Source organism: Lycium barbarum, chromosome 9 (genome assembly GCF_019175385.1).
Source record: "Lycium barbarum isolate Lr01 chromosome 9, ASM1917538v2, whole genome shotgun sequence".
NCBI classification, from domain to species: Eukaryota; Viridiplantae; Streptophyta; class Magnoliopsida; order Solanales; family Solanaceae; genus Lycium; species Lycium barbarum.
The window spans coordinates 9,237,180-9,263,273 of NC_083345.1; the positions used below are offsets into that span (position 1 = coordinate 9,237,180).

Here is a 26,094-nt window from a genome sequence, read left to right on the forward strand (position 1 = left end):
ACAGGGTGTAATTACACCCAATTCTCAGCTCCCCGAATTTTTGACCAAAATAAGCTATTATTTAAACCAATTCACCAAAATAATACGTTTTTAATTTTTTTTTACAGAACTAGCATAAACGTATTCCTGAGTAACGTATTAGACATTATTTTATTCAAAAATTCTGACGGGAAAAACAGCTAATAAGTGGACGGCGTTAAAATAAAAGTCGTTACGGACAGTAACGATTTAGTCCTATTACGTATCCTAAGACCACGACTATTAGTTGTCTCTTCATTTAAAATAACGACGTCGTTCAGTGTTTTCTAATATATGTGAATAAATATACAACTGAGCAGTAAGCCCTCATTGAACAAATTTTCCTTTTCAACTTAAACCCCCTCTTCAAAATAAACCCTCATTCAATAAATTTTCTTTTTCAACCTAAATCCCCTCTTCAAAATAAAACCCTAACATCACTATCACCAAGAGAACAACAAAATTTACTCGATCCATATATTATTTTATCTATCTCTGCAAATTGATTTTGTTCCGATGATATAGATTGTGAAGTTTATTCGATTTTTTGCTGCAAATTTTAAATGTGAAACTTTCAAAGCTCAGTATTTTGTGCGATTTTACTTGCAAAAAATCGATTAAGAAGCTTGGAACAGGATACTGTGATTAAGGTATGTGTTTTTTCACACACTAGTATAGTGGAAGAATTCTGGATTACATTTCAAACTTTTAATTTCTGGATTAGAAGATAATGGTATGACGAATTTCTCCCTTTATCTTCAAAAAAAGGTAGTATGCTTGTTTCTGGGTTTTTCGTTTGGGAAGATACAGAGTTTTTTTCTCTGTTTTTTCACTTTCTTAAGAAGATGTGATGTTCACATTTTTTAGGCAAAACAAGCATAGAAGTTTCATAGAAAATATTCACTTGTGTAGGTATTTTTGTTTTATGGCGGAAAATAATACATATCAGATGGATCCGGGTCCACTCGACTCGTCCGTATTGAATGAACAACTCACCCATAGGTCACAGGATATATGGGATGGAAAGGATAATGTGATTTTGAATACAAGGAGATGTGATGGAAATTTTTGGGACTTCGTAAAGGAACATCCAATTGATACACGAGTCTTGGAAGTGATTAGACTATCGGGATTGTACGGTGTTTATAGATCTCATCGACCTACTATTGATCGTAGTTTGATTACTTCATTAGTTGAAAGATGGCGTCCTGAAACTCATACGTTCCACTTTAGGACGGGAGAAGCGACAATCACCTTGCAAGATGTAGAGGTGTTGTATGGCTTACCCGTGAATGGTGATCCAGTACTTGGGAATGAGTTGGCGAGGAGCACAGAGGATTGGAAAGACATTTGTCAAAGATTATTAGGTTTTAGTCCACTTCCTGGAGACTTTAAAAAAAATAGCCTCAAGGTATCGGCACTTAATCAACACATGCTACGTCATCCAAAATTACTTGACACGGCAACACAAGATATGGTCAATCAGAAGGCTAGATGTTATATGTTTTGGATGATTGCTGGTATGATGATGGCGGATACATCTGGAAGTAATTTGAAGCTTATGTACTTACCTATGCTTGAGGACGTCAACACAATAGGATCTTACAGTTGGGGTAGTGCGACTCTAGCATGCTTGTATCACTATCTTTGTAAGGCCTCACAGGCTAAGCAACATGAGATAGCGGGATTCCTACCACTACTACAGGTATACCTAAAAATATTAATAAAAGTATTAACTGTATTTATAAAAAAAAAAACTTGTTCAATTCCTAAACATATAGTTCTCTTTCTTCTAATTAGATTTTTCTAACCTTCTTACATGGAATGTTCCTCCCAGAGTATACATATAGTTCTCTTTATTTTCTTTCTAGCTAAATGATAAGATTTTTTATTTCCTTTTTGCTATAATGAAAAAAATGATGTTGATTGTTTTAGTTTACTACAACAGTTGCATTAAATGATGCTGAAATTAGTGTTTTTTCTTCAGGTTTGGGCATGGGAGAGAATTACTATTCTCAGGCCCCAGATATTAGCACAAAGGGACGCGAATACTGGTTTACCTAGGGGTCCACGCGCTACTAGATGGTTTGCACATTTTAGTTGGACCGACACTACCCAATATGTGTTGAAAGTTTTTAGGGATGCACTTGATTCCATGACGGAGGATCAGGTACAATGTTGTATTAGTTTTGTTTTAATTTTCATGTATACTGTAATTGTAAGGTCTCATTTGATTTATTTGTTTCATTTAGTTTATTTGGGAACCATATTCTGATGAATTAATTGAGAGCCTTCCCGATTATTGTCGTGTTGGACGAAATATATGGCGTGCTAGAGTCACAATATTTTGTTGGGATGTTGTCGAGGTTCACTTGCCTGATCGAGTTATGAGGCAATTTGGAATGATACAGGAGATACCACCAACTTCGTTTGCATTTGATCCCACACATTTCAACCACGATCGTCGGGGAAGGCCAAATACAAATTGGGAATTGGAGCATGCACAATGGTTGCCATTTTGGCACCAACGACTTCGATACGTTATTAATGCACCGGTCAATCATGACTCACTTCGGTACGATGACCCCTACCTTGTTTGGTTCAGACGCATTACTCGTCTTGTTATTGGTAATCCTACTTCGCGTCCTCAGCGGCAACAAGGTTATGTGCCTAATGCAACGGCTTATGAAGCAATGGTAAGTGGTGCATATTTATTTTGGTTGAACAGTACTACATGTTTCTTTTATATGTAATGTGAAAACTGTATCAGATAATCAGTTCTACACTAGTTGCAGCATATTAATAACTTCATTTGTCTTTGTTGTTTCGGTTAAAAGATTCTACCAAATAACTGATCATGTATAAATTAATCTAGTAGTTGCAGCATACTATTTGATAGATGGTATATCACAACTTGTGATATACTAACCACCGCTTTCTCCTTTTTGAAACTATGATGCATGCTCTGCCCATAATTCTCAAGCAAATTTGTGTTAAAAAGGTACTGTTTGGTTCCATGAAAATGCATTTGGGACAGAGTATTTGGGTAAGAAGGAATGTGTGAATATGTGGTGATGATACAAAGTGTGGTGTTATATAGGAGTAGTAGAGAGTACTTATCTGAAAAAAGTGGAAGGGGGAGGAGAACACTGAATTAGCAGGAATGGTTACAAATGGTGACAGATTTTGGCAGAGCAGAGGGAGAGAGTGTCACTGGCTGTTTATTTTGTTTGTTTGTATCTCTACCCCGCCACCCCCTGCTTTAGTACTACAGTTGTTCAAGTGTACACCTGTACAGCAGGGGCATGTCATTACATTTTTACTATTTTCTCATCATTTACAATGCCCTGCATGCATGCTAAATTACCCATCCTAATATAGAATAGTGCACTTATCTTCACAAAGTACACATAATGCGTGTAATCACTAATGAGCTCATACTAATAGCAAACCTTTTCTGGAGTTAAAAGTTAGGCATCTAAGAGTTATACTATACACTTACAACCTAGCTACAGACTATTATGTTTAGCAGTTTACGTAGTTAATAAGTTGTGTACTAGTAAAAGATTTATCAATTTAATTTTCAGGTTCTCAATCCACATTTATTGTATAAATTTAAATTCATATAGTTGGGTTTTTAGTAATCTAATTAAAAAGGTACTGTTTAGTTCCATGAAAATGCATTTGGGACAAAGTATTACTGTACTATTCTAAAGATGCATGATTTTGATGTGGTTTCACACAGGTGCGTTATATTCATTCAGTGGTTGATAAAGCAAAATCACTCGGTGATCAGCCATTATTTGAGGAATTTTACATGTTTCGTGCAATGGTGCGGAGTGAAGGTGAAAAGTGCTTGACATATGTGCACGAGGCTGATAGAATTCATTTATAAGCCGATTATAAAAAAGATGGAGTACATGCTGACCATATACGTCCCTCTGTTCGTAGGCGAGGAAAAGGTGGTGTTGCTGGTAAGAGGGAACGTGCTATTAAGAGAGGTCAAGTGTCTATCGAAATGGATGAAATGCATCAGGAAGATGCCCAAGCAGTCCCGGAAGATGATCCAGCAACAACAAATTGTAATATTAGTTCCACTTCAAGAGGCGACACTCACGAATTCACTCAGGCATCAGCTATGACATATCAACCAACAACTACTCAAATTGTACCATACATGAAGCCACAAACTCCACTATATTCAAGAGATCCAAGTCTTTCGTCTTTTGAGAATATATTTGTTGAGAATGGTCCTGTTTTTAACTCATCGCCTGTGCAAATGTCCATTGATATCCCTAAGGACACTAATAGAGATGATGGGCAGGACTGCAATATTGAGATACAAGGTAATGAGTTAAATGATTCCAACGATGAAGTGGATGGTGAACCATCAATGAGGCAGAAGCGTAAAATTATTCGTAAGTGTTGTGCGACCGGGAGTCACTTTCTTGATCAGCATGGTAGGATTAAAAAGCAGCGCGGTAGAGGTAAAATTCCAATCATAAACAATGTGCCTTTTTGAACTTTCATAGTTCTTTTCCCACTTCATTTTGAACCTCCCCGTCCATAGTTCATTTTGCTCCAAAAGTTGTTGCGCTGTTTGAGACCTACGAGTATACCGTTCAATAGTTTGCCCCAATGACAGTTTAACCATAGCAGTGACAGGCAAGCCTCGTGCTTTCTTCAGAACTCCGTTGAACGACTCTGAAAGATTTGTTGTCAACACTCCCCATCTTTTTCCATCATCATGGCTAACTGTTCATTTGTCCAGGGGAATTTCCATGAGGTATTGATATGCTTCAACATTTTCTTCCTTAATTTCCCACATCAAGGCTTCAAAATTTCTTATTTGATGGGCAGAAGCAGCCCTCCACATCAGTTTACTGAGGTCCTTGTTTGGATATCGAGATTGAAAGTTGCTCTTAAGATGCCTTAGGCAAAATCGATGGAAGGCCCGAGGCTCTTGATACCGCCGCAACTCCGATAAACTAGCTAAAATTCCTTTTGCCCTATCAGAGATCACACATATATCTTCTCTATCCTTTATCACATGTGCGCTCAAATTCCTAAAAAATCATTTCCATGCCTCTTTCGACTCCCTGTCAACAATAGCAAATGCTAGAGGAAGAATGTTATCATTTCCGTCAATTACAACAGCAATTAATAATTTGATATCATATTTGCCATACATATGAGTTCCATCTACTGAAATAACAGGGCGACACGTTTGGAATCCATCAATGCATGGCTTGAAAGCCCAAAATACAAACTTGAAAGTTTTTACCTCTAGTGAACTCGTAGACTCTTCGTGTTTCCATTCCACAACAGTTCCATGATTAAAGTGCTAAAAAGCTGCAAAAAATTTAGGAAGCTCACTAAATGATTTTTTAAAGTCACCGTACACCAATTCAAATGCGCTTTGACGTCCAATCCACGCTTTCCTGTATGTCACTTGATGACCAAATTTCTCGTGAACCCTAGCCATGACATCTACTACTAATAATTTGGGATTTTTTCGAATTTGGTTTAGAAATAAAGATGCAATCAAATTGGTATCTAGGTTGACATGACCTGTCATAAGCTTTTCACTCTCACATCTATGATTATCAACATACTTTCCTATCTTCCAAAGGTTATTTCCAACCTTCCGTCCTCGAAGAAACCATAGACAACCTAATAAATTATAAAACCTGCATCTCACAACCCATAGACTTTTGTTCGACGTTACCACCTCGAACTCTTTATTTTTGCGCAAACTCCAAATCGTCACGGCCCGTTTCAATTTTTCTTTGCTGCTAAAATACATATTCTTTTCCAAGTCTTTGTTGGCATCCTCGGACCAAGCTGAATAACTTCCCGTCTCAGATTCTCGTGTAGAATTGAAAATATCTTCCTCGTTCTCCAATGTCGTAAAGTAGGGTATATCATGACATGGAATTTCGGACACACCATGACCAAATTGATTATGAGGATTTACACCAATATTATTTTGAAGTAAATCTCCACTATCATCGATATATTCATCAAGTTCACTTTCTCTTTCACTCTCTTCATCCTCTCTTGAAGGGTCGTCATCCTCTGAATTTTCAGAGCTAATTTCAGCATTTGCATCATTATACATATCAATGCTAGCCTCAGCTTCTCTGTGGAGAAAAGGAAGAAACTATATTAATAAATTGTAGTAATATTGTAGGATATATGAGCAAGTTTTTTTCTCTTAGTAGAAAATTTATATGAGTACGAACACATTTAAAAGTTAAAAATGCAACAATTTTGAGGTTTCTAATAAACCTATTCTAGCACTAAATAATTGAAGCAACAATTAAAAACATGTAAAAGTGCAACATTGGCGGTACAAATATCTTCTGGGGAGTACATAAAATTTGACTAATTTATTTGTTGAAAATATATAAACCCAAGCTATCGAAAAAAATCTAATTTGTTGCTTACCTGGCCTCATATTCTCCGTGGCTACTACTAGTACGTCTTTGACTACTTGAGCCTTCATCAAATGATCGATGACCATGCGTGCTAGGACCTGCACCAAATGATTGACGGAAACCATGTGTCGCGCTATATGTTGACACATTGGTGTGAGATTGATTATAGAAATTTGGATTGTCGAGCATCGGTAACTGCTGGAATGATGGTTGAATAATCGGTTCTGCAAAATGAGGCTGACTGGCCATAGCAAATCCATAATTTTGAGCCAACAAATTCATGTGATAACCATGCTGGCCACTCATTTGAAATATATTATTTTGATTTGATGGTTTGGTCTTTACATAAATCTCCAAAATATTTATATGGATCTTATCCGCAAATTTTTGCAGTATGGAGAAAAATTATAGCAAGGACTGGTCATTCTCAATTTTAAACTCAATGAACCTTGTATTGTTACCTTGAAATGAGCATGGATATTTTCCAGAAATATCAATTTGAATATTTTCACTATTTGTCCCCATCTTCTCATGCAATAGTTCAACCAATTCAGCATAGTTCGTTGAAATAAACATGCTGACAATCATTTTGGCACCTTCAGTGTACCTGAATCCGTTCATTTCAGTAATTATTTCGCCACCCCAATACAAAGCAACCATCACATTATGTTCAAAATTGGCCATCTTTACTCCTACACACGAAAATAAGACACTTATTATTATTAATATAACAGAAAAATAAATTAAAACTATAGTATTATTTTAACATATTACGACATATTTGACTTAATTAACTTATACCTGTTGAATTTTTTAATGTTGTTCCAACAATAGGCCACACAAGTAGAAGCTTTGCTGAAAATTGTTCGAATGTGTTTGAACATTCGTTTCATACACTATATTTTATAATGATCTGTGGTTTGTTCAAAAAGTATGAGGAAGAGGGACTTTAGCAGTGTGTCGTTATTGTGTGTCACGTTTTACAATTAAAACGTAACTATTGATCACGTTTTATAGTCAAATCAATCAGAAAGATTCCCAATTTGCAGGATTCTCGACAAGATTTGCGCATGCCTAGTTTGAGTAGAAACGTAACTGTCCGTTACGTTTAATCCTAAAATCGTAACTCCTAGTTACGGCTTTAACATCAGTCAATGTCAGATTACATAGAAGGATTGTTCGTATTTGGATTCTCTAAAGTCGTTACTGACAGTAACGTATTAGGAATAATACGTTACTAACAGTCACGAATTAGATTTTAACACCGTTAACCCCAGCTATTTTTTCCGTTATAATTTTTGAATAAAATAATGCCTAATACATTACTCAGGAATACGTTTATGCTAGTTCTGTAAAAAAAAATTAAAAACGTATTACTTTGGTGAATTGATTTAAATAATAGCTTATTTTGGTCAAGGCTTCCAGCTCCCCCTTGAGAATTGAAGAGTGTAATTACACCCTGTCAATTACACCCAATTCCCACCTAACTGTGTAATTACTTGGTCAAACAAACAGGCCAAACTGTGTAATTACACCCAATTCCAATTACCTGGGTGGCTTTCCAAACAGGCCCTAAATATTAATCTGCAAGTTGGTATAATATATTTATCAATCATGTTTACCATGTGGGATGATTATATTAAAGAGTAGTTACATTACTATTCATGTTAAATTTTCCTTTTTATTGAACTAAAGTTTGATCAATTGATGTTGTATTTTTTAGAAAGGTCCTCTAGTAGCGTATTAATTTTGCTATGAACTATGATTTACTTATTTAGTAAGATTGTATAAGAATTGGGAAAATTTTGATGGTTTTCACAACTTGTGGGGTTTTTATGTTTATAAAAAAAATTGCAACTTAAGAAATCCAAACAGCATGTCCAAATATGATTTTATCACATGATTTCATCTCATGTCCAAACGGCTCCTAAATGTTTGTATAGTAAGCAGGGGCGGATGCAGTAAGAAAATTACAGTGTATATTTAAGGTAAATTTTCTGTGTTCATGTACATATATTAATTTTTGAACACCCTGAACATATATTACAATGTATATTTAGGTCCAGTTATTTTTTCGAACACTCGAAGTGAAAATCCTGAATCCGTTACTGGGATCAGCGGCACAAGCTGGCATACTGGGATTTCTATTAGCCTGCTACCATTTACCATGTATGGGCTGAACGTAATGCTAGGAGATTCCAGGCTACCAGTAGAGACTTCAGATGTCGCGTTAAAGAGATGGTACTGCATCTTCATTTAAGAGGCCAGCAACAAAGAAAATGGTCCAAAGTACTGGACAGTTTGAATAGTTTTCCTACCTACACATAGAACAGTTGTATAGATAGGCTATAGAAATTCAGGTCGGAGCTAGTTCTAGAGTCCAAATGAACTAGTAGCTTTGTAATTCTCACACTTGGTTGCAATAAAATTTTCCCTTTCGACCAAAAAAAAAAATAACATGAGCAAGAAATAAGCATCTAACTAAAAATAAATTTCACTTTTGTTATTGGTCAACGTGAAACCATGGGACCAGTGGGGGAGCCAGGATTTCCGCCGAGGGGTTCAAAATATAAAAAAATAAACATACGAAGAAGCTTAATGGGGCTCAACATCTACTATATATACATAAAAAAATAATTTTAACCTTGTAAAAATAGTATTTTTTTTCCATTGAGGCGGTTCCCGAGGGGGTTCGGATGAACACCCTCGGCTCTATGTGGCTCCGCCACTGCATGGACCTTGAAGAAAGATGCTCTCTACCCTCTATCTCTACGTAAAATTTAAGGCATTTTCCTCATCTTTTTTCTAGCTCAGTACATTTTCGCATTAATGAAATTCTGCATATTCCTCTAAGAAGAACGATTCTGATCGACTAGTGATACTTTATTTTGGTGTTTCATATTTATTTGTTACTTCAATCTGAAAAATAGCGGAGAAATTGGCAAATAGCTATTATTTTACTGCTAATTAAGTTTAACCAGCATTTCAAAATTATCTAGTGTTTTATTAACTTTAATGCGAAAATAAAATTTTGATAAAAATATCGTTAGTTAAAACACGGAAAAACTCTAAGAAACTTTTATTGGGATTTAAACATTTATCTGTCAAACTCCATGAATCATTTGTAGAGTTTGACAATAAAGGTTCAAACTCCTAGAATTCGTTCATGGAGTTTAAACTCCTTGAATTTGTTCATGGAACTTCAAACTCCGGCAAACTTTCACAATTAGATTGTGCATGAAGTTAAACTTCATGAATCGTTACTTAAGTTTGAACTGATAAGTGATTGAACTTCATGAATCATTCATGAAGCTTGTAATTCCAGCAAATTATCTAACTCTAACATATTATGTTAGAGTTCTACTTGTCAAAGCTTCGAATTCTAACACACATTGTTCCGTGTTTTAGTTAGAAATATATTTATTTTAATATTATTTTCGTTTTAAAAAAATTAAAAGAGCACCAAAATTGGGGGGAACATAAACTCCATTACCCTACCATGACCTTTTCCGCACATATCGTAAAAGCAGCGGCTAATTTGAAAAACCGTTAAACGTGACAATCACTCCCTTCTCTCCTCTCCTAATTTGCATGTCTCACAATGCACTAACAATTAATTCTAAATAATAATACACACAAAATCATCTGACCTACAAACCTTATTGTTCCACATCTAAACATTGAAATCCCAGGTTCTTTTTCTATCATTCATGTTATGCTTATGATATTATTCTTTGACATGTTTCAAATCTTTGTTTTTCTTTTCTCTTGATGTGATCTTTCAGCTGTCACAATTTACAGACAAACGTACTTGGTTATTGGCGAAGAGTCATTATATTGTCATTATATTTCTAATGTCGAATTAGGATTAACTAGGACATAAATTGGAAAATCTTGTTAAAATTATTCGTTTGGAAAATTGAGGATAAGCTAATCATAGGTTCTTCTTTCAATGAAAAAAAAACGAGGGACCGTTTTGCTCATTACTGAACTTCTTGAGGTTGAATGGATCATAAGAAGGAAAATTAGCCCAAATTAGAATATATTCTAGAGACAAAAAGCGTTAGATGATTTTTATCCCATCTGCCTAAGCTGTGGTGGGTAAAGTCGCCTGAAAAACCTATGCAGGTGAGATACAAAATAGTTAAAGTGCACGCAAAGTGGCTAGAAAACCAATCTTATCAATAAAAAGATGTGGATTGCAGGGATCATGATGGTTCAAGATTATGGCAGAAATGCTGGCGTTGGGGGAGGATTTTGATATAACAATGTTACATTTAGGGGTTTCTTTTTTACGTCTTTTATGTTGTATCTGAAACATCTTTTCTATGAGGAAACTGGCGCAATTTGCTTGTCTCACCACTGTCTACGTAATCTTTTTGATCCATGTGTTCACTAGCATTATGTTGCTCGGACTCTTAAAAAATTATCGACATGTGTGTGTCGGATCATTCAAAAGTTGTGTATTTACAGAGGATCTGACACAGTATGGCAAAAATTTTGGAAAGTCCGAGCAACATAGCAGGCCTAGCATAATCTTGCATTCTAACCTTGATAATTTTCTTTTCTTTTCTTTTTTTGTTTTGATCTGTATTTTCAATGGTAAGTGATAGGAAGCTTTGTGCTTTTTATGTGCAGAAAAATAGGCAAATATGGAGGGAACACTATTTTCCCCTGCTTTGGAAGGAATGAAGCATGTCAAGTCTGAACATGGGGAGCTGATGACAAAGCCTTTCTTGGAAGTTTGCAAACTTGTATTGCCAATTCTAGGTTCAAACTTTTCTCTAAAATTGTCCTAAATGTTACTCGAAAATTGATGTAATACCATTTTCTTTAATGTGTTGACGAAAATGATTAGTTGTGTGTGTTACACCTGAAAATACAGTCATCCGATAGGTTTATTCTATCCGATAGCTCATTTTCAAGTGCCTAAAATTAGCCAATGTAATGTTACATTTTTAATATTGAAGCCAATTTCTGTTACTAGAGGTTGCCTGATGTTCACATAGTCTGTGCTCAACTAATGCATATTTGAATTCTCATCTATAGTTGTATTTGTATTATCTCAAGTTTTGAAATGATTCCAATTCATTTGACACCGTGATTCCAGATAAATTTGGAGCTGCTATGACTGTGGTTAAATCTGACATCAACGGAAATATATCTGTGAGTTAGTCATTTCTTTGTTTCTTCTGTTTAAATATTACAAATATCACGACTTGTGATGCAGATTTCATGTGTAACAGTATCATTTAAAGTTCTTTTGAAAAACTCTAATTTAAGATAAACCGGTTCTTCTTGAGCCATTATGCAAAAAATTGTGTCCTAAATAACTTCTAAAGTCGAGCAGATTTCAAAGAAGGCCAGTAATTTTAGAGTTATATGTGGTAACAGATCTCATGTCAAAAATAAAAAAACTGCAGGTTCGACAAATTCAGTGATCATCAATGTTTCATTATTACGACAATCATCTCAAGTAGTAATAGTGATCTAGAAGTTCAACTGTGCACTTAAAATGTTGCTGCAACCTTATATTTAACAATTTGAACAGCACATGAAACATAAGTATTTTACATTGGGCCTAATGGTGAATTACTCGATGCCTGTTTCCTTACAGAGGTTAGAATCCAAGTATAACGATAACCCAACGAGATTCAACTACTTGTACAGTTTTGTACAGGCAGAAGTTGAGATAAAGACTGCTAAATCTTCATCCAGCTGTACCAACGGTCTGCTATGGTTAACAAGGTATGAGACGATGTCTCCATGATCCTCGTTTCAGACAACTTGTTCGTTTATTTGATGAACAAATTGTGGTTCCATAATGTGTTAAGATAAATTAGACCAATCGACCGTTCTGCTAATGCTGCAGAGCCATGGACTTCATAGTGGTGCTATTTCACAATTTAGCCCTGCATCAAGATTGGTCAATGTCCCAAGCTTGCAATGATTCTTACTCCAAGACGTTGAGGAAATGGCATGGATGGCTTGCTAGTTCAAGCTTTACGGTATTTTCTTCACTGTGGTTTCAGTCTAATAGTAGACCTAATACCAGGATTTCGAAAGAAAATGGCATAAAAGAGTGTAATGCTATATGTACATTTAATCTTTTCTACCTGTAAAGTTTGTTAATGTGTTTCTAAATGTGAATCCAAAGGTTGCAATAAAGCTTGCTCCAGAAAGGAAAAAGTTCATGGAGGTAATAGGTGGCACCGGTGACATCTATGGTGATATGGAAAAGTTCTGTACGACGTTTTCACCTATACTTCAGCAGATCCATAAATTCCTGGTATGACATTTAATACTCTTTGTCAAGTTTTCAACAGGACTAAGGTTGTGTGAAGTTTGTGAATGATGCATGTTTTTTGTTGCAGGCTAGTGTTGGCTTGGACAGTATGAAAGCTTCATGATCAACTTCTTCCCTTGATGACTACTTCTCCAGTTTCAGCATTGTTATATTTCTCCCAAATTTTCACCACATCTGTTGCTTTTGTTGTCATTTCGTTCTGCTAAAGTTCTATGATAATTTTTCTGGCCGCATGTTATATTACTCTGTTCTAATGTTGCTTCTTTTTTACAACAGATTTTAATTAATATGGTAAAAGGAAAGGAAATGAGATGAGTTAATTGATAAATCCAAGAAAGATACTCTAATATTTTCATTTCCTGTTCACGGGTGTGATTTTATCCGCATGAGTTTCTTGGGAAAACGAGCTAAAAGGGCTTTTTGAGAGTGAAACGAAGAATAGGGGATTTCTATTTCTTTTTCCTTTTCTTTTGTTATAAATATTTAATTAGGGGTTAATTATGAAGATCTCATGAAGAGATAGGGTTGAATTAAAATATTTGTAAACTTATGGTAAAAAATTAAAAGGAACTCTATCCCCCTAAATTTTTTTAATTTACACAAAAACCCCTAAGTTTTTTTAATTTACACAAAAACTTCTAAATTTTTTTAATTTATACAAAAACCCAAAAATAAAAGCACTTTTTACCACCAAAAAAAAAACTGTACGTTTTTCTCTTAAAAAATACGCAAGCAACTATTGGTTGCTTAAACAACTCCTTGTTGCTTATACAATAACCTTGTATCTCATTAAAACTAGGTAAACAACTAGTAGTTGTTTAAATAAATAAAGGTTGTTTATAATAAACAACACGAAGTTGTTTAAGCAACTCATTATTGCTTATACATGAACTCAATTGGAAATTAATTGATTGATCACAAATGAAAATTAACTAATATAAAAACCTTGTTTCTTGTAAAAACTAGTCATTTGATGAGTGATTAAATCCAACTTATTAATTTTATCATCAATTAATTGACTATACTAATAGTTTAAACAAAAATTTATTGATCCAGTGATAATGGAATCAATGTTGTTTGATTATATGAATATTAGAACATCAACTTATTGACTTGATAACAATTAAATATCAAACGAGTCGTTCAATGAGTTATTAAACTCAACTTATTAATAATATCATAATTGATCGCAAAATTGATTCCATTATCACTAGATCAATAAGTTATTGTTAAACTATTAGTAGAGTCAATTAATTTTGCGGTCAATTGTGATATTATTAATAAGTTGGGTTTAACCACTCATTGGACGACTCGTTTGACATTTAATTGTTATCAAGTGAATACGTTGATGTTCAAATATTCATATAATCAAACAACATTGATTCCATTATCACTGGATCAGTAAATTTTTGTTAAACTATTAGTAGAGTCAATCAATTTTGCGATCAATTATGATATTATTAATAAGTTGGGTTTAATAACTCATTGAACGACTCGTTTGATATTTAATTGTTATCAAGTGAATAAGTTGATGTTCAAATATTCATATAATCAAACAACATTGATTCCATTATCACTGGATCAGTAAATTTTTGTTAAACTATTAGTAGAGTCAATCAATTTTGCGATCAATTATGATATTATTAATAAGTTGGGTTTAATAACTCATTGAACGACTCGTTTGATATTTAATTGTTATCAAGTCAATAAGTTGATGTTCTAATATTCATATAATCAAACAACATTGATTCCATTATCACTGGATCAGTAAATTTTTGTTTAAACTATTAGTATAGTCAATTAATTGATGATAAAATTAATAAGTTGGATTTAATCACTCATCAAATGACTAGTTTTTACAAGAAACAAGGTTTTTATATTAGTTAATTTTCATTTGTGATCAATCAATTAATTTCCAATTGAGTTCATGTATAAGCAATAATGAGTTGCTTAAACAACTTCGTGTTGTTTATTATAAGCAACCTTTATTTATTTAAACAACTACTAGTTGTTTACCTAGTTTTAATGAGATACAAGGTTATTGTATAAGCAACCAATAGTTGCTTGCGTGTTTTTTAAGAGAAAAACGTATAGTTTTTTTTTTTTTTTGGGTGGTAAAAAGTGCTTTTATTTTTGGGTTTTTGTGTAAATTAAAAAAATTTAGAAGTTTTTGTGTAAATTAAAAAAAATTAGGGGTTTTTGTGTAAATTAAAAATACTTAGGGGGATAGAGTCCCTTTTACCTAATTTTTAGAACTTGAGTCCTAAATTCTTAAATAAGTAACTCAAAAGTCTCTTTTAATAAAATGCCCCTACTATCTATATATATTCCTCAAAATCCTAACATCATTTTCACTAGTTGGAAATTGAATTTAAAAGAAAAGATATAATTGTGCCTACACTTTATATGCAGAGGCAGATCCAACATTTAAACTCTGTGGGTTCAATCTTACGATTTTTAGTATTGAACCCATTATATTTTAAAAGTTAGGGGTTCATATCTACTGTATATTACAATTTTACTAATTTTTTACCCCTAAATTTATGCTCCACCTCGAAAGTTAGGGGTTCAATTGAACCCCCACTTAACAAGCTAGATACGCCCCGGTTTATATGGGGTGGTTGTTGATTAAGACAACTTCAGCTTCAGAAGTATTTTACCATTTCATTAAGTGTCAGTACATGTTACTTGTTAGATCACGTTGTGAAGTTCTTCTTTGTCAAGTTCACCAAACTCATTTTGCTCTTTTGCGTGCTCAATCTTTCACCTGTAGTTGGTGCGCACGCACAATTATAGGAGTAAAATTAGGACGAATACAAGCTATCCATTAAGTTTGGAAGTGTTCAATGATTCAATTTACTTGAACACAATAAGTGTAATTTGAATGATTTGCACAAGCCTCACGTGCGAAGATCAGCTATCTAATGATCTCTAAGTCCAAATCCTCTTGGTGGTGCCATCAATAATATGAAAATAATAGAGGTATGAATTAAGACATGAAATCCAAGCATTTGAAAACACATCACACGATTTAAATCCAATACGAGTACATATGCAATGTACTCGAGCAAAATATCATATCGTCGTGTGATTACATACATGATTCACATTCACACAAACTCATGCGAGCATATCAACTGACACTCTCATTCAGATATCTTTTGACAGTTACAAAGGGTGTTCTACTCAAATGTTCTCCTACTTTGGGAGAAAGTCCAGTACCTACTTCTTTGATATGTGACTTTGGAGTTAACGGAAGCTTATTTTCCAGCGGAGTAAATGGCAGGTGATTAAATCGCTGTGTTCCCTTCACTGGACGTAAGTAAACTAGGTGACCACGTGACAAGTTGTTGCACTTTGGAAGCTTACTTGCTGGTGTGACTAGCTCCTGTTCTTTAGGCACTGGAGCACCAGATGGATCCTAATTACACAAAAATAAAAAGTTCAATATCAAAGAGTATAAGCAGTCTTCTAAATTCAGTTAAGCATAAACATACCCCTACTCCAAGGAAAGTGAATGATGGACTGTCAGCACCGAGGTGTATCTCAATCAGCTTGCGCAGATCAGCTAGAGATGAATCTTTATCAACCTTTAGCGTGGTTTCCACACCAGGATTCTCTTTTGATGCGGCTTCCCATTTCACATGGACTTCCAGATCACCACAAGTAGGATTGAAGTTCTCCTTTGAATCATTTTCCTTATCATAAGAGCTCTTAAAAGTTCTTGTGCGATTAACCGCTGACTTTTTAATGGTCTCAGGATGCAAAAGATCATTGGAGAAAACTTCTGCAGCAAGCACAGATGGATTATGAAAATCTTTTACAGCATAATCCTCTCCGATTGTCTTAACTGTAGGTGATAAGGAATCAGTATCTTCAAAATTCTTCCCTGAAAGCTCTCGATAATTTCCACAGAGTGTGAAAATGTTCTGAATAAGCGCTTGCCTAGAAGGGGCTGCACCCATACAAACATCATGATCGAGCAGACTGGAACATATTGTTTTTTCCTCAATGACCTCCTTCTGCACCTCCTCGTCAACAGGAGGATTCTTCTCTATATCCCCTTCATCATCGCCTTCTTCATCTTCTTCAAATACAGTGCTCAAGATGCCTTTATTGGTGAAATGTGGCAACAACACGGCAGGATCTTCAACTTCTCGTGAATTGTTTATGTTAGGATAACCAAAGATTGCTTGGAAAGTGCTACCGGTGTCCCTCTTTCCATTGTCCATATCGATTGATTGGTCCAAATCCATAGATTTTACCATCCCTGCATCTTCAGAGTAAATCTCCTGCAGCCTTTTTGCGAAAGTATTTTCCTCCACTTCTACTGATCCTCCACTTTCAGCCCTAGAGCGGCGAAGCTCAACTTCCATCTCCTCCAAGCGCCTCCGGAGCATTTCGAATTCTTGTTGCTGCTGGAACATTCTTTCTTCCATCTTCCTCCTTTCCATTTCAACAATTTCATCTGCCGTCTTCTGACATTCTTGTATCCTCTTCTCCAACTCACTCTTCAACATCTGAGTTCGCTCATTTACTTTAACATTGATCTCTTCCTCAGTTATCTCCGTCCCTTTTCCTTGTACTAACTCAAGTTTGGCCCTAAGCATAGCAACTTCTTCTTCTTTCTTCATAAGCTCTTTCTGAGCTTCAATACGCTCTTTCTCTTTCAACTTGTTCTCCGTCTGAAGCTTGTATATGAACTGATCCATAACAGCAATCCTTGATCCCAAAATAACAGTGGATGAAGAATCCTCACCTTTCTCCTTTAATGGTGTATGAGGACCACGGACAATGCACTTTGCTTTGGCACCGTATTCCAGAGTGGAGATGGTCTTGTGAAGCTCTTTCGGATCTGGGCTTGCACATAGTATCATAAGAATTTTGGACTTGTCATCCTCAAAAGAGTCCTAGACAAAATAGTTTTGAATCAACTTTCACAGTACATAAACACTTTAAAAAGCAATCTGCCATACTATCAACAATATATGCAAAACTTACCTGTAATAGCATGGTTAACTTGCTATCTCTAAATGGCACATGAGAATCACCATTGGCAATAGACTCAACAACCCTCTTCAATGCAATGTTTCCCTGGTTGATTTTTGCAGTCTGCAAGATTTAATATCAAGATACCAGTAAGACACAATCATATCAAACAGTTGGGTCATATTCTTTAAGTTACTTTAACTAAGCGAATTCTGAACTCTTACCTGCATTTTTGCTTCCAAACCAGTTTGACCAGCTTGTTCAATATTCTCAGAACCAGCCATGTCCACAAGCATAAGTCGCCCTCCCACTGTTGGGACGTCAAGGATTATCTGCAATGACATTTAGCCTCCTTAGAGAAATTGAAGACGATTATGCACAGCTAAAACTAGAAATTGAATGAACTTATTTCCTTGAAAAGTGATTAAACATATACCATGCAGTGGCTCCGCGAGCTCCTCTCATTACACAGAGTGCTCTTTACAATTCTTCTCTTTTCCACTTTTTGGATCTCTTTCGATATCTTTATGGCTTCAGTCCCCGAAATGAAAGTTGCATTTTTTGCTTTTTTGCCTATAACTTCCAGCTTCACCTGCAAGGTAAAAGACAGGACCATCATTTTACAGAAACATAAAAATCAGTAAGCACAGTCGTACCTAATTTCTTATTAAGTTTCACATGATAACCCTATATAATCGCCTAACAGACTTTAGGTACTAATTTCTAACTATAAACATCTATTAGCCACGCAGATCAATATTTCTAACTATAATTTCTAACTATATTGCACAAACTGCAGCAAGTCGAGCGGAATTGCTATTGACATGAAAACTTAAAAAAATAAAAACCTTAATACTGGCTGCTACAAATACAAGAACATCAGCTAGCACATTTTAAAAACTAGCGCATTATAAGCATTTTGCTTGATACAAATAAACACAGCTAGCACAAAATAAAAACCTTAGTACTGGCTGCTACAAATTCAAGTACATAAGCTAGCACATTTAAAAACTAGCGCATTATAAGCATTTTGCTTGATACAAATAAACACAGGTTACAAGTGAATAAAAAAGCAAAAATTTTCTCAAACCACAATATAATGTTAAGGTTCATTCTGTTCAATAGCAGAATCAATAATACAGAACTAAACATGTTATACTAAAAACTCGCGAAGCTTATCATTAGCAAAACAAAATACAGACGGAAAACTTTATTCTTTACCTTAGAAGCACTTGCCTTGGACCAACCAAAAGCAAATCCACCACCACTATTAGTCGTCGATAACAAGTCATAAATCTCCTCATTATATATTTCCAAAATGGTAACCTGAACAAACGTACCAACACCAACCTTCTCATCACTATCTTCATTGCCATCACCTAATATATCCCTCAACGACTTATAAACAATTCCGGGCTGCTTTAAACTACCAAACATGGTATGGCTTTTTCCAGAACCAGTTGGTCCATACATCATTATAGTACACTTATCCCCTAATTTCACCCCATCAATTCTTGACTCAACAAACTTCTTATAAAACTCATCGAGGTCCTCTTCCTCCGATAACGACACCCCATCAAGGGTAAAATCCCTATACCCTATATCAGTCCTAACGCGTAAAGACCTACTATCAGAATTTACTTGTAAAGCTGATAAAGATTTCTCCTTTTTATCGGGGTAATCGCGTATTCTACCAATAACCTCAACGGGGTGCTCGGGATGTGGGGCCCCTTCTTTCATTGTTGTGGAATTAGGGTTTGGTGAGGGTTTTACTGAGTTGAAATTTAAACGATGTTTCGAATGTGGGGTTCTTGGAGTTGTATGTGTTTGGTGTAGTTTTGATGAGGGAGTTGGAGTTGTATGATTTTTTGATGAAGGTGTAGGAGCCATTTGATGAAATGGGGTTTCTTTTTTACAATCACTGATTGAATTTTCAAGAAAATTTCAAGATTTTACAGACCAAGATTAAGTATTTAAAATCCAGTCACTGTTTGAATTTTCAAGATTGAGGGGTTTGAAATGGGGCTTTTTTAGTCACTGATTGGATTTTCAAGATTTGATTTTTTGTGGAGATCATAGAGTTAAAAATGGAAAATTTGGGCAGATAGAAATGGGGTTTTTCAGAATGGAAGAGAGAGAAATTTGGTTTTGTAATTTTGGATGTTTTGTTTTGAAAGTTCAAAACTTCAAATGAAACCTTTTAGACGTTTGGTAACGGCTAGTTTCAATTTTTTGTTTTGAAATTACGATTTGCTGGGCTTGGGCCAGCCCAAGTTGAGTTCACCTGTCATTTACCTGGCTTATTTACACAAATAGCCCTTTTTTATGCCACCATTTAAATATTATCCCTCTTTTAAGATTGTGCAAATAGCATTTGATGATTATATTATAGATCATGATCTAACTTCTTCTCGTTAGATTTTCAGTTTGTTTAAAACGGATCTTCCCCTAAGTTGCAAGAAAAAAAAAAGATGATTATATTATGAAATGGTCATCCAAAAAAGGGATAACTGGCGAAAATTTCTGCATTTATCTTTTTAATTTTTGCCTTCTAACCTTTTACTTTTTAACTTGGTAAATAAACATCCGAAAAGATCTGATAATTTAACATTAAAAAGCCTCTTTCAACCTTTTCTTCTTCTTTTTGTGTCTTTTTGGCTTCTAAGTTATAAAGTTTGAAAAAGCAAAGTTATTTGTCTATGTTTTTTTATAGGGATAATTCTTTTTCGAAAGGAAAGACGAGTAGCCTTGTTTCTAAGTAATAAAGTAAAATACTTTGTCAAAATAAATGTGCTTATAAGCTGAAAGGTCATAAGTTGGTGGCGAGTGTTGATTAACTTATGCATTTTTGCTGATTTTGACCTTTGACTTTAAATACTTTAGCATTTACTAAACGCTAGATAAATGATCTATATATTCTATCCCAACTAATTTAACACGGACGTGTAGATCAAAGGATTTTTTTTTTTTTTGGGAGGGAGTTCTACAAAGCTCTTCTTATCAAGTAGCAAAACCAAGATAGTTGTTCATTTACATCAGTGGCTCCTCATCATTTCGTGTATCCTTAAATAAATGGAGGAGCCTATTTCCTTTATGTTCTCCATGTTCCCATGATCCTACTTCTTGCATATTGCATTGACATTAATTCAAAGAGAGGTTTGAATCATGGAACTCTATAGTTGTGGGGAATGGCATTTACTTTGTCACTGCTTTCAACTCGAACTATGTATATATTGCTATGCAATGCTCTTTGATCTATCAATCAACTTTGTGTGAGTCTCGTAGGTGGACATATTAGTTGACCATGTGTGTGTCTCGTAGGTGAATGTATCGGTTGACTTTGTGTGAGTCTCGTAGGTGAATGTATTGAACCGAAATAAGATCTTAGATTGACTTCCTCGAACAGAAATAAGATTTAAGATTGACTTTCTCGAACAGAAATAAGATTTAAGATTGACTTCTTGATACACTAATTTACCATAATAATAAATAGAATTAATGGTGACTCCAAGCAGCAAGCATCACAATTAACGACATTCCTCACCACAAACAGTTCCACTTCAAAGGGAATAGACTCCCGCAAAGAGCATTTGTGTTTGGTCTATTTACTACATAAAGCTTCTTGTATGTCTTTCTTGGATAGGATTATTGCCAGTTTTATTCTTGGACAAGTGAGGGATGGCTCAGTGGTTAAGCACCTCCACCCACGACCGGTAGGTCCTGGGTTCGAGTCATACTGGAGGGGAAGTGTGGAAACACTATAAATCCTCCTAAATGGGTGGGGGAAAAAAAAAAATCACTCCAGAGTTGTTGAGTAATTCTATAAGTTTTTCTATTATAATTGCTGCTCCCTACCTCATATGTATTCTTGAAATCTCACTGCATAATTCCTCACAGCTGTTAGCCTGTTAATAGTCACATGTCAAATTTACTGTATACATAATCGAATTTGCAGTAGCATTACAACTTTGCTCACATGTCAAATTTACTGTATACATAATCGAATTTGCAGTAGCATTACAACTTTGCAAGCTGTGGACCAGCAGAATAATGTTGAACATATTTATACATTTGATATGTTGTTACATTAAACTATAGCAACAAAATATTGTAGGAAAACTATATATATTGCAGCCCAACTTATGCGATAACAAAAACTCTAAGCTCTCCCTTGTCTCCCCTTGTTACACGTGTATCAGAATCGATGTACGTAACTTCAAAATCACCACTTCCTGTATTTGATGATGGCCTGAACTGATCTGGTATCCGAGGCACCTCTAATTGTGGCAGCTGTGATAAGTTCCCGGTTGTCTTCACTGTAGTTTTCTCGAATTTAATCTTAATCATGGATGATCCTATTTGTGGAAATATATAAAAATGACATGAGTCAGGAAAACCTTAAAACTTCTGTTCTGCATAAAGACAACTTTCTTGGCCGAAAAGATAAGAGAATACACAAAACCAACCTATCAGTTCAAATTTGTGTGCTAAAGTGGCAGTTGCTTCAATAGGTGGGAAAGGCCAGGGAGCACCTAATTCAAGCTCCACTATATTGTCAAAATCCTTGCTTACTACATCAATTCTTTGAAACACCTGATCAAACCAAATCAGCCAGTTATGCTACTGTGTATCAAAATTATATTAAGACAAATAGCAGTGAAATAGGATGCTCTACATTGTTCTGCAGCAAGCTAAAAAACGCACATATTGATCAGTATAAATGCATGGAAAGTCAGCTCAGAGAGAATTAAATCTGCTCTTTTAGCTTTACCTGACCAAGAGTAATGGGAAGAAGTCTTCCAGTCGGGGGTCCAGGACGACTTCCACCAAGAGTGCGAGATGAGAATGCACTGCTGTAAATCAATTTCCACCTCCCTTGAAGTTTATCAAGATCAGCTGTGAGATCTACAGCTCCTGCGCAAGATTCTAGCTCCTTGGCAGCAGCATCTGCCTTCTTTAGATCATCTTCACTTGCAGCAAGACCTCTGTTCAGCCCAGAAACAGCACTCTGCAAGTGATCAAAACATTTTCAGGAGGAACCTGACTTGCTATAATTATAATATATAACAAGAGTACCCATGTCTCCTATAGCTTTAGTGGCAGATGATTTATAAGGATATGTCATTGTATGAAAAATTAAAATTAGAAAGATTAAACTCCATGGAAAAGAGAAAAAAACTTCAAACAGTAAGAAGAGAGGTCATGGAAATTCTTAAAGCCAATGAGTATACATTTCCTCTTTAAGTTTGGGGGAAAAGAAACTAGTCGGTTTGGAAATTCTTCTTCATTCAAAGAATTAACTGGCAAGGTGTATTCTCTGATTCTCAAACTCAAGCATCAGTAATCACTTGGATCCTGATTCAGTTGTAAAAAGACACTCTATGGTTCTTTTTTCCCTAAACATCCGCACCTTGACCTAAATGTTATCTGCTTCTCGGCTTCTACAGTCTACAGCAATCTACCAGCATGGGCTGTATGGTCATTAGCATTGTTATGACTTATGACAGATATCTCTGCAACATTAATTTATACAGACGTTGAGGAAAAGTCAAAACCTACAGTAAGCAATTGTTGTCAGATAGATAAATAGATACAGATGCAGGTTATTATAAACCCAATTTGTGCATTATCTTTGTAAATGCTACACTACATGCCCGTAGCTAATATTAACTGTTTTGAAGTATAACATTGAGTTGAATATCAGTTCACAGCTGACTATTGCATAATGGTTGAAGAATAAACACATCAGAAAGGTTAACAGATTGGTTCTGTATGAATCTTAGAAGCCATATATTTCTAACAGGAAGAAGAATGCCTGCCATCGTTTTATTAATTGTTATTACAAATAAGTCAAATAACAGAAATTCAGCACTTTCAAAAGTATATTCTCATCTGATAACCCATATTGTGATAATCACAAATTTTTGGACTCTCTTCGTGCAAAACAATATGTACATTCATGTTGCTTGTCAGTTAGGATCCAATGAAGAAACCACATGATAATATAGATACAACCACAGTTTTGAAATAGAAGTATGTGCCGCGTATTGAAATGGCCATTTCGTTAAATGCTGATATTGTTGTGAATCATGTCTTAAGATATTGAGTATACAATTTAGAGAACACGTAGGAATAACATGGTTACAAGTAACCAACTAAACCTCTTAAATAACACATTGAAAGCATAATTGAAATACTGAACATCCTATATTAGCAAGAATATGTAGAGGAATTCAAGTTATTGCAGGACATAACGTGAAACTGGAAAGATAGTTAAGTATATCTTACATTTGAAAACCATTTGAATTAAATTGATGATTAATCTCTACGATTAATATCCGCATAACCACCACCAGGATCCAAATTTGATTCTGACCCAACGAACTTTAGGAATTTCCAAAATTTTGCATATGTACAAATAGGATACATTATAAACATATGGTATCCAAATAAGTGCGTGTAATTCCTGGTACTAGTATGCAAAGTCTGTCCTGTAATCAAATTCCAAATATCAAATCACAAACTTACAACAACAACAACAACCCAGTGAAATCCCACATCGTGGGGTCTGGGGAAGGTAGAGTGTACGCAGACCTTACTCCTACCAAGGTAGGACGACTGTTTCTGAAAGACCCTCGACTCAAGAAAAGCATAAAAGCATAAAAAAAGTCAGATAAGGCTAAGAGATTCAAAGTGATATGGAAATGAAATAATATAAAATAAAATAATGCAAGCGACACAGATACCACAGGATAATCAAAGCACAGAAAATAAGAACGGATAACGAGATTATCTACTAGCCTTCTACCCTAATTTGGGTCCTCCAAACCCTCCTATCTAAGGTCATGTCCTCGGTAAGCTGTAATTGCAAGGGCTGTAACTTTAAATCACAAACTTAAAGTTTCAAAATTTATGTATCAATTTAGAGGGAAGCAATAGAGGTAGATTTAGCCTTGATCTATCATTTACCTCATCACACTTAATCCCTCAGTAACTCGAGTTGTTTAGGTGGTAACAATTAAGATGAACATTACTTGGATAACTATGTACTTACATAAGAGAAACTAGAAATCAAGCCAAGAAATTCAATTCAATCCAACTATTCAACCCCAAACTATTTGGAGTCAGTCAGCTATATGGGGTTGATTTTCTTAGATGTACAGTCAACTAATAGTTATTATCTCAGAGAGTCACCTTTGTTCTTGATTCCAACAAAGAAAACGACTCTCTGAGATAATAACTATTAGTCTGAGAAATCAACTCTAGCCTATCTACCACAAGATAATGAAAATTTCATAAGACAATTACCAATAATCAAGAAAAAGAATCCAAGACACACCCATCAAAGGAAAACATAAATAACTGTATATATATAGGGAAGTTAGTTAGAACAAAAAAGATTAATAATTCAAGATTAAGAGAGTAGTTAAGGAGATACCAATAATTTGAGTTTGAGTGAGGCAGCTTTAGCTTCATCAATACGGTCAGGTAGTTTCTCAGTGAAAGAGATTGCATCATCAATACCTGAAGACACTGCATCATCAAGACCAGCCTTGCAAATTAAACTTCTCTTTTCATCTAATAATCTTTCACTACTTCTCTTGCTTACATGACGTGGCAAAGAATGGCAAGATGGTAAAGAAGGTGAAGAATGATTGTTGTGAGAAAGGGGAATTGTAGAGTGAAGTAGAGAAGCCATTTGGTTGAGTTGAGCTGAATTAATGAATTTCAACTCAATTAAGGAAAGGTAGTATTTAAAGAGAAAAAGGAAGAGTTTGATTGGTGGTAACAGGTTTATGGTTAGAATAGAAAGGGTGATGGTCTGATGGACCAAGTTCCAATAACGTGGTTGGTCCTAAATGTGCCCTGTCATGCTATAGGTCGGTAGCAATTGGCCACCGCACGACCAATGTCGAGATGCTTGTAGTATCTAGGGTGGACATGTACGGTGTGGTATGATACTGAAAAGTTTGGTGTGATAATTTTGATTTTTGATTTTTAAAAATATTATATCATTATCATATCAAATTAATTGGTATAGTTTGGTAATTTTTAATTCGATTTCAGTATTTTTCGATATGATAAATTGGTAATCATGGTTGGTTTAACTTCGACTTACGTATACTTATATAATAGATAATTACGACTTCAGCTATTCAAGAACCGTCTCAGTTATATTGTATCAACACCTGCACATGTAAATATATTCAAAAGAAGCACAATTAATCTCCTTCGTAAATCCATTAACAAAAAGGCATTTCAATTAAAATAGATTAATCAAAATTCCAATGTTTAAACAATTAATTTTGCATTAATACTTGTTTATATATTTATTAGTAT

At 35.0% G+C, this 26,094-nt stretch overlaps 4 protein-coding genes across 5 annotated transcripts; 2 read left to right on the forward strand and 2 right to left on the reverse strand.

Annotated features, from left to right (window-relative positions):
* Positions 1–565: 565 nt before the first annotated feature.
* On the forward strand, positions 566–4,207 carry LOC132610927 (serine/threonine-protein phosphatase 7 long form homolog). 2 transcript variants are annotated; one of them, XM_060325338.1, is made up of 6 exons: positions 566–668; positions 931–1,723; positions 2,006–2,188; positions 2,271–2,714; positions 3,764–3,863; positions 3,970–4,207. In XM_060325338.1, exons 2-6 carry the CDS (start codon positions 944–946, stop codon positions 4,158–4,160), a joined length of 1,698 nt encoding a protein of 565 aa, XP_060181321.1. In that variant the 5' UTR covers positions 566–668; positions 931–943; the 3' UTR covers positions 4,161–4,207. The 2 variants fall into 2 exon arrangements, with proteins under 2 accessions (XP_060181321.1, XP_060181320.1); XM_060325337.1 differs by lacking the exon at positions 566–668 and having other exon boundaries at positions 793–1,723; positions 3,970–4,206.
* A 5,829-nt stretch (positions 4,208–10,036) lies between these two features.
* On the forward strand, positions 10,037–13,008 carry LOC132610658 (glycolipid transfer protein 1-like). Its single transcript, XM_060324978.1, has 7 exons — positions 10,037–10,150; positions 11,097–11,228; positions 11,569–11,624; positions 12,076–12,206; positions 12,331–12,466; positions 12,616–12,747; positions 12,833–13,008. The coding sequence occupies exons 2-7, from the start codon at positions 11,111–11,113 to the stop codon at positions 12,866–12,868; spliced, it is 609 nt and encodes a 202-aa protein (XP_060180961.1). The 5' UTR covers positions 10,037–10,150; positions 11,097–11,110; the 3' UTR covers positions 12,869–13,008.
* A 2,711-nt stretch (positions 13,009–15,719) lies between these two features.
* LOC132610920 (kinesin-like protein KIN-10A) lies at positions 15,720–19,914 on the reverse strand. The gene is made up of 6 exons (XM_060325328.1): positions 18,976–19,914; positions 18,191–18,346; positions 17,979–18,086; positions 17,767–17,877; positions 16,263–17,675; positions 15,720–16,186 (listed from the first exon to the last, which is right to left on the reverse strand). The coding sequence occupies exons 1-6, from the start codon at positions 19,642–19,644 to the stop codon at positions 15,899–15,901; spliced, it is 2,745 nt and encodes a 914-aa protein (XP_060181311.1). The 5' UTR covers positions 19,645–19,914; the 3' UTR covers positions 15,720–15,898.
* A 1,807-nt stretch (positions 19,915–21,721) lies between these two features.
* Positions 21,722–25,568, reverse strand: LOC132609549 (plastid-lipid-associated protein 6, chloroplastic). Its single transcript, XM_060323599.1, has 4 exons — positions 25,193–25,568; positions 22,526–22,762; positions 22,221–22,347; positions 21,722–22,109 (listed from the first exon to the last, which is right to left on the reverse strand). Exons 1-4 carry the CDS (start codon positions 25,451–25,453, stop codon positions 21,895–21,897), a joined length of 840 nt encoding a protein of 279 aa, XP_060179582.1. The 5' UTR covers positions 25,454–25,568; the 3' UTR covers positions 21,722–21,894.
* Positions 25,569–26,094: the final 526 nt, after the last annotated feature.

Bases quoted from the DNA above. Each gene is read 5' to 3' on its own strand.
- LOC132610927 (XM_060325337.1), top strand. From the start codon at position 869: ATGTTCACATTTTTTAGGCAAAACAAGCATAGAAGTTTCATAGAAAAT. The intron at 2,189-2,270 runs GTACAATGTTGT...TGTTTCATTTAG, and splicing joins ATTCCATGACGGAGGATCAG to TTTATTTGGGAACCATATTC. The intron at 2,715-3,763 runs GTAAGTGGTGCA...GGTTTCACACAG, and splicing joins CAACGGCTTATGAAGCAATG to GTGCGTTATATTCATTCAGT.
- LOC132610658 (XM_060324978.1), top strand. From the start codon at position 11,111: ATGGAGGGAACACTATTTTCCCCTGCTTTGGAAGGAATGAAGCATGTC. The intron at 11,229-11,568 runs GTTCAAACTTTT...CCGTGATTCCAG, and splicing joins ACTTGTATTGCCAATTCTAG to ATAAATTTGGAGCTGCTATG. The intron at 12,748-12,832 runs GTATGACATTTA...TTTTTGTTGCAG, and splicing joins AGCAGATCCATAAATTCCTG to GCTAGTGTTGGCTTGGACAG.
- LOC132610920 (XM_060325328.1), bottom strand. From the start codon at position 19,644: ATGGCTCCTACACCTTCATCAAAAAATCATACAACTCCAACTCCCTCA. The intron at 17,878-17,978 runs GTAAGAGTTCAG...TAAATCTTGCAG, and splicing joins GTTTGGAAGCAAAAATGCAG to ACTGCAAAAATCAACCAGGG. The intron at 17,676-17,766 runs GTAAGTTTTGCA...TATTTTGTCTAG, and splicing joins AGTTAACCATGCTATTACAG to GACTCTTTTGAGGATGACAA.
- LOC132609549 (XM_060323599.1), bottom strand. From the start codon at position 25,453: ATGGCTTCTCTACTTCACTCTACAATTCCCCTTTCTCACAACAATCAT. The intron at 22,763-25,192 runs GTATCTCCTTAA...GATCACTTGCAG, and splicing joins CACTCAAACTCAAATTATTG to AGTGCTGTTTCTGGGCTGAA. The intron at 22,110-22,220 runs GTTGGTTTTGTG...TTCCACAAATAG, and splicing joins ACACAAATTTGAACTGATAG to GATCATCCATGATTAAGATT.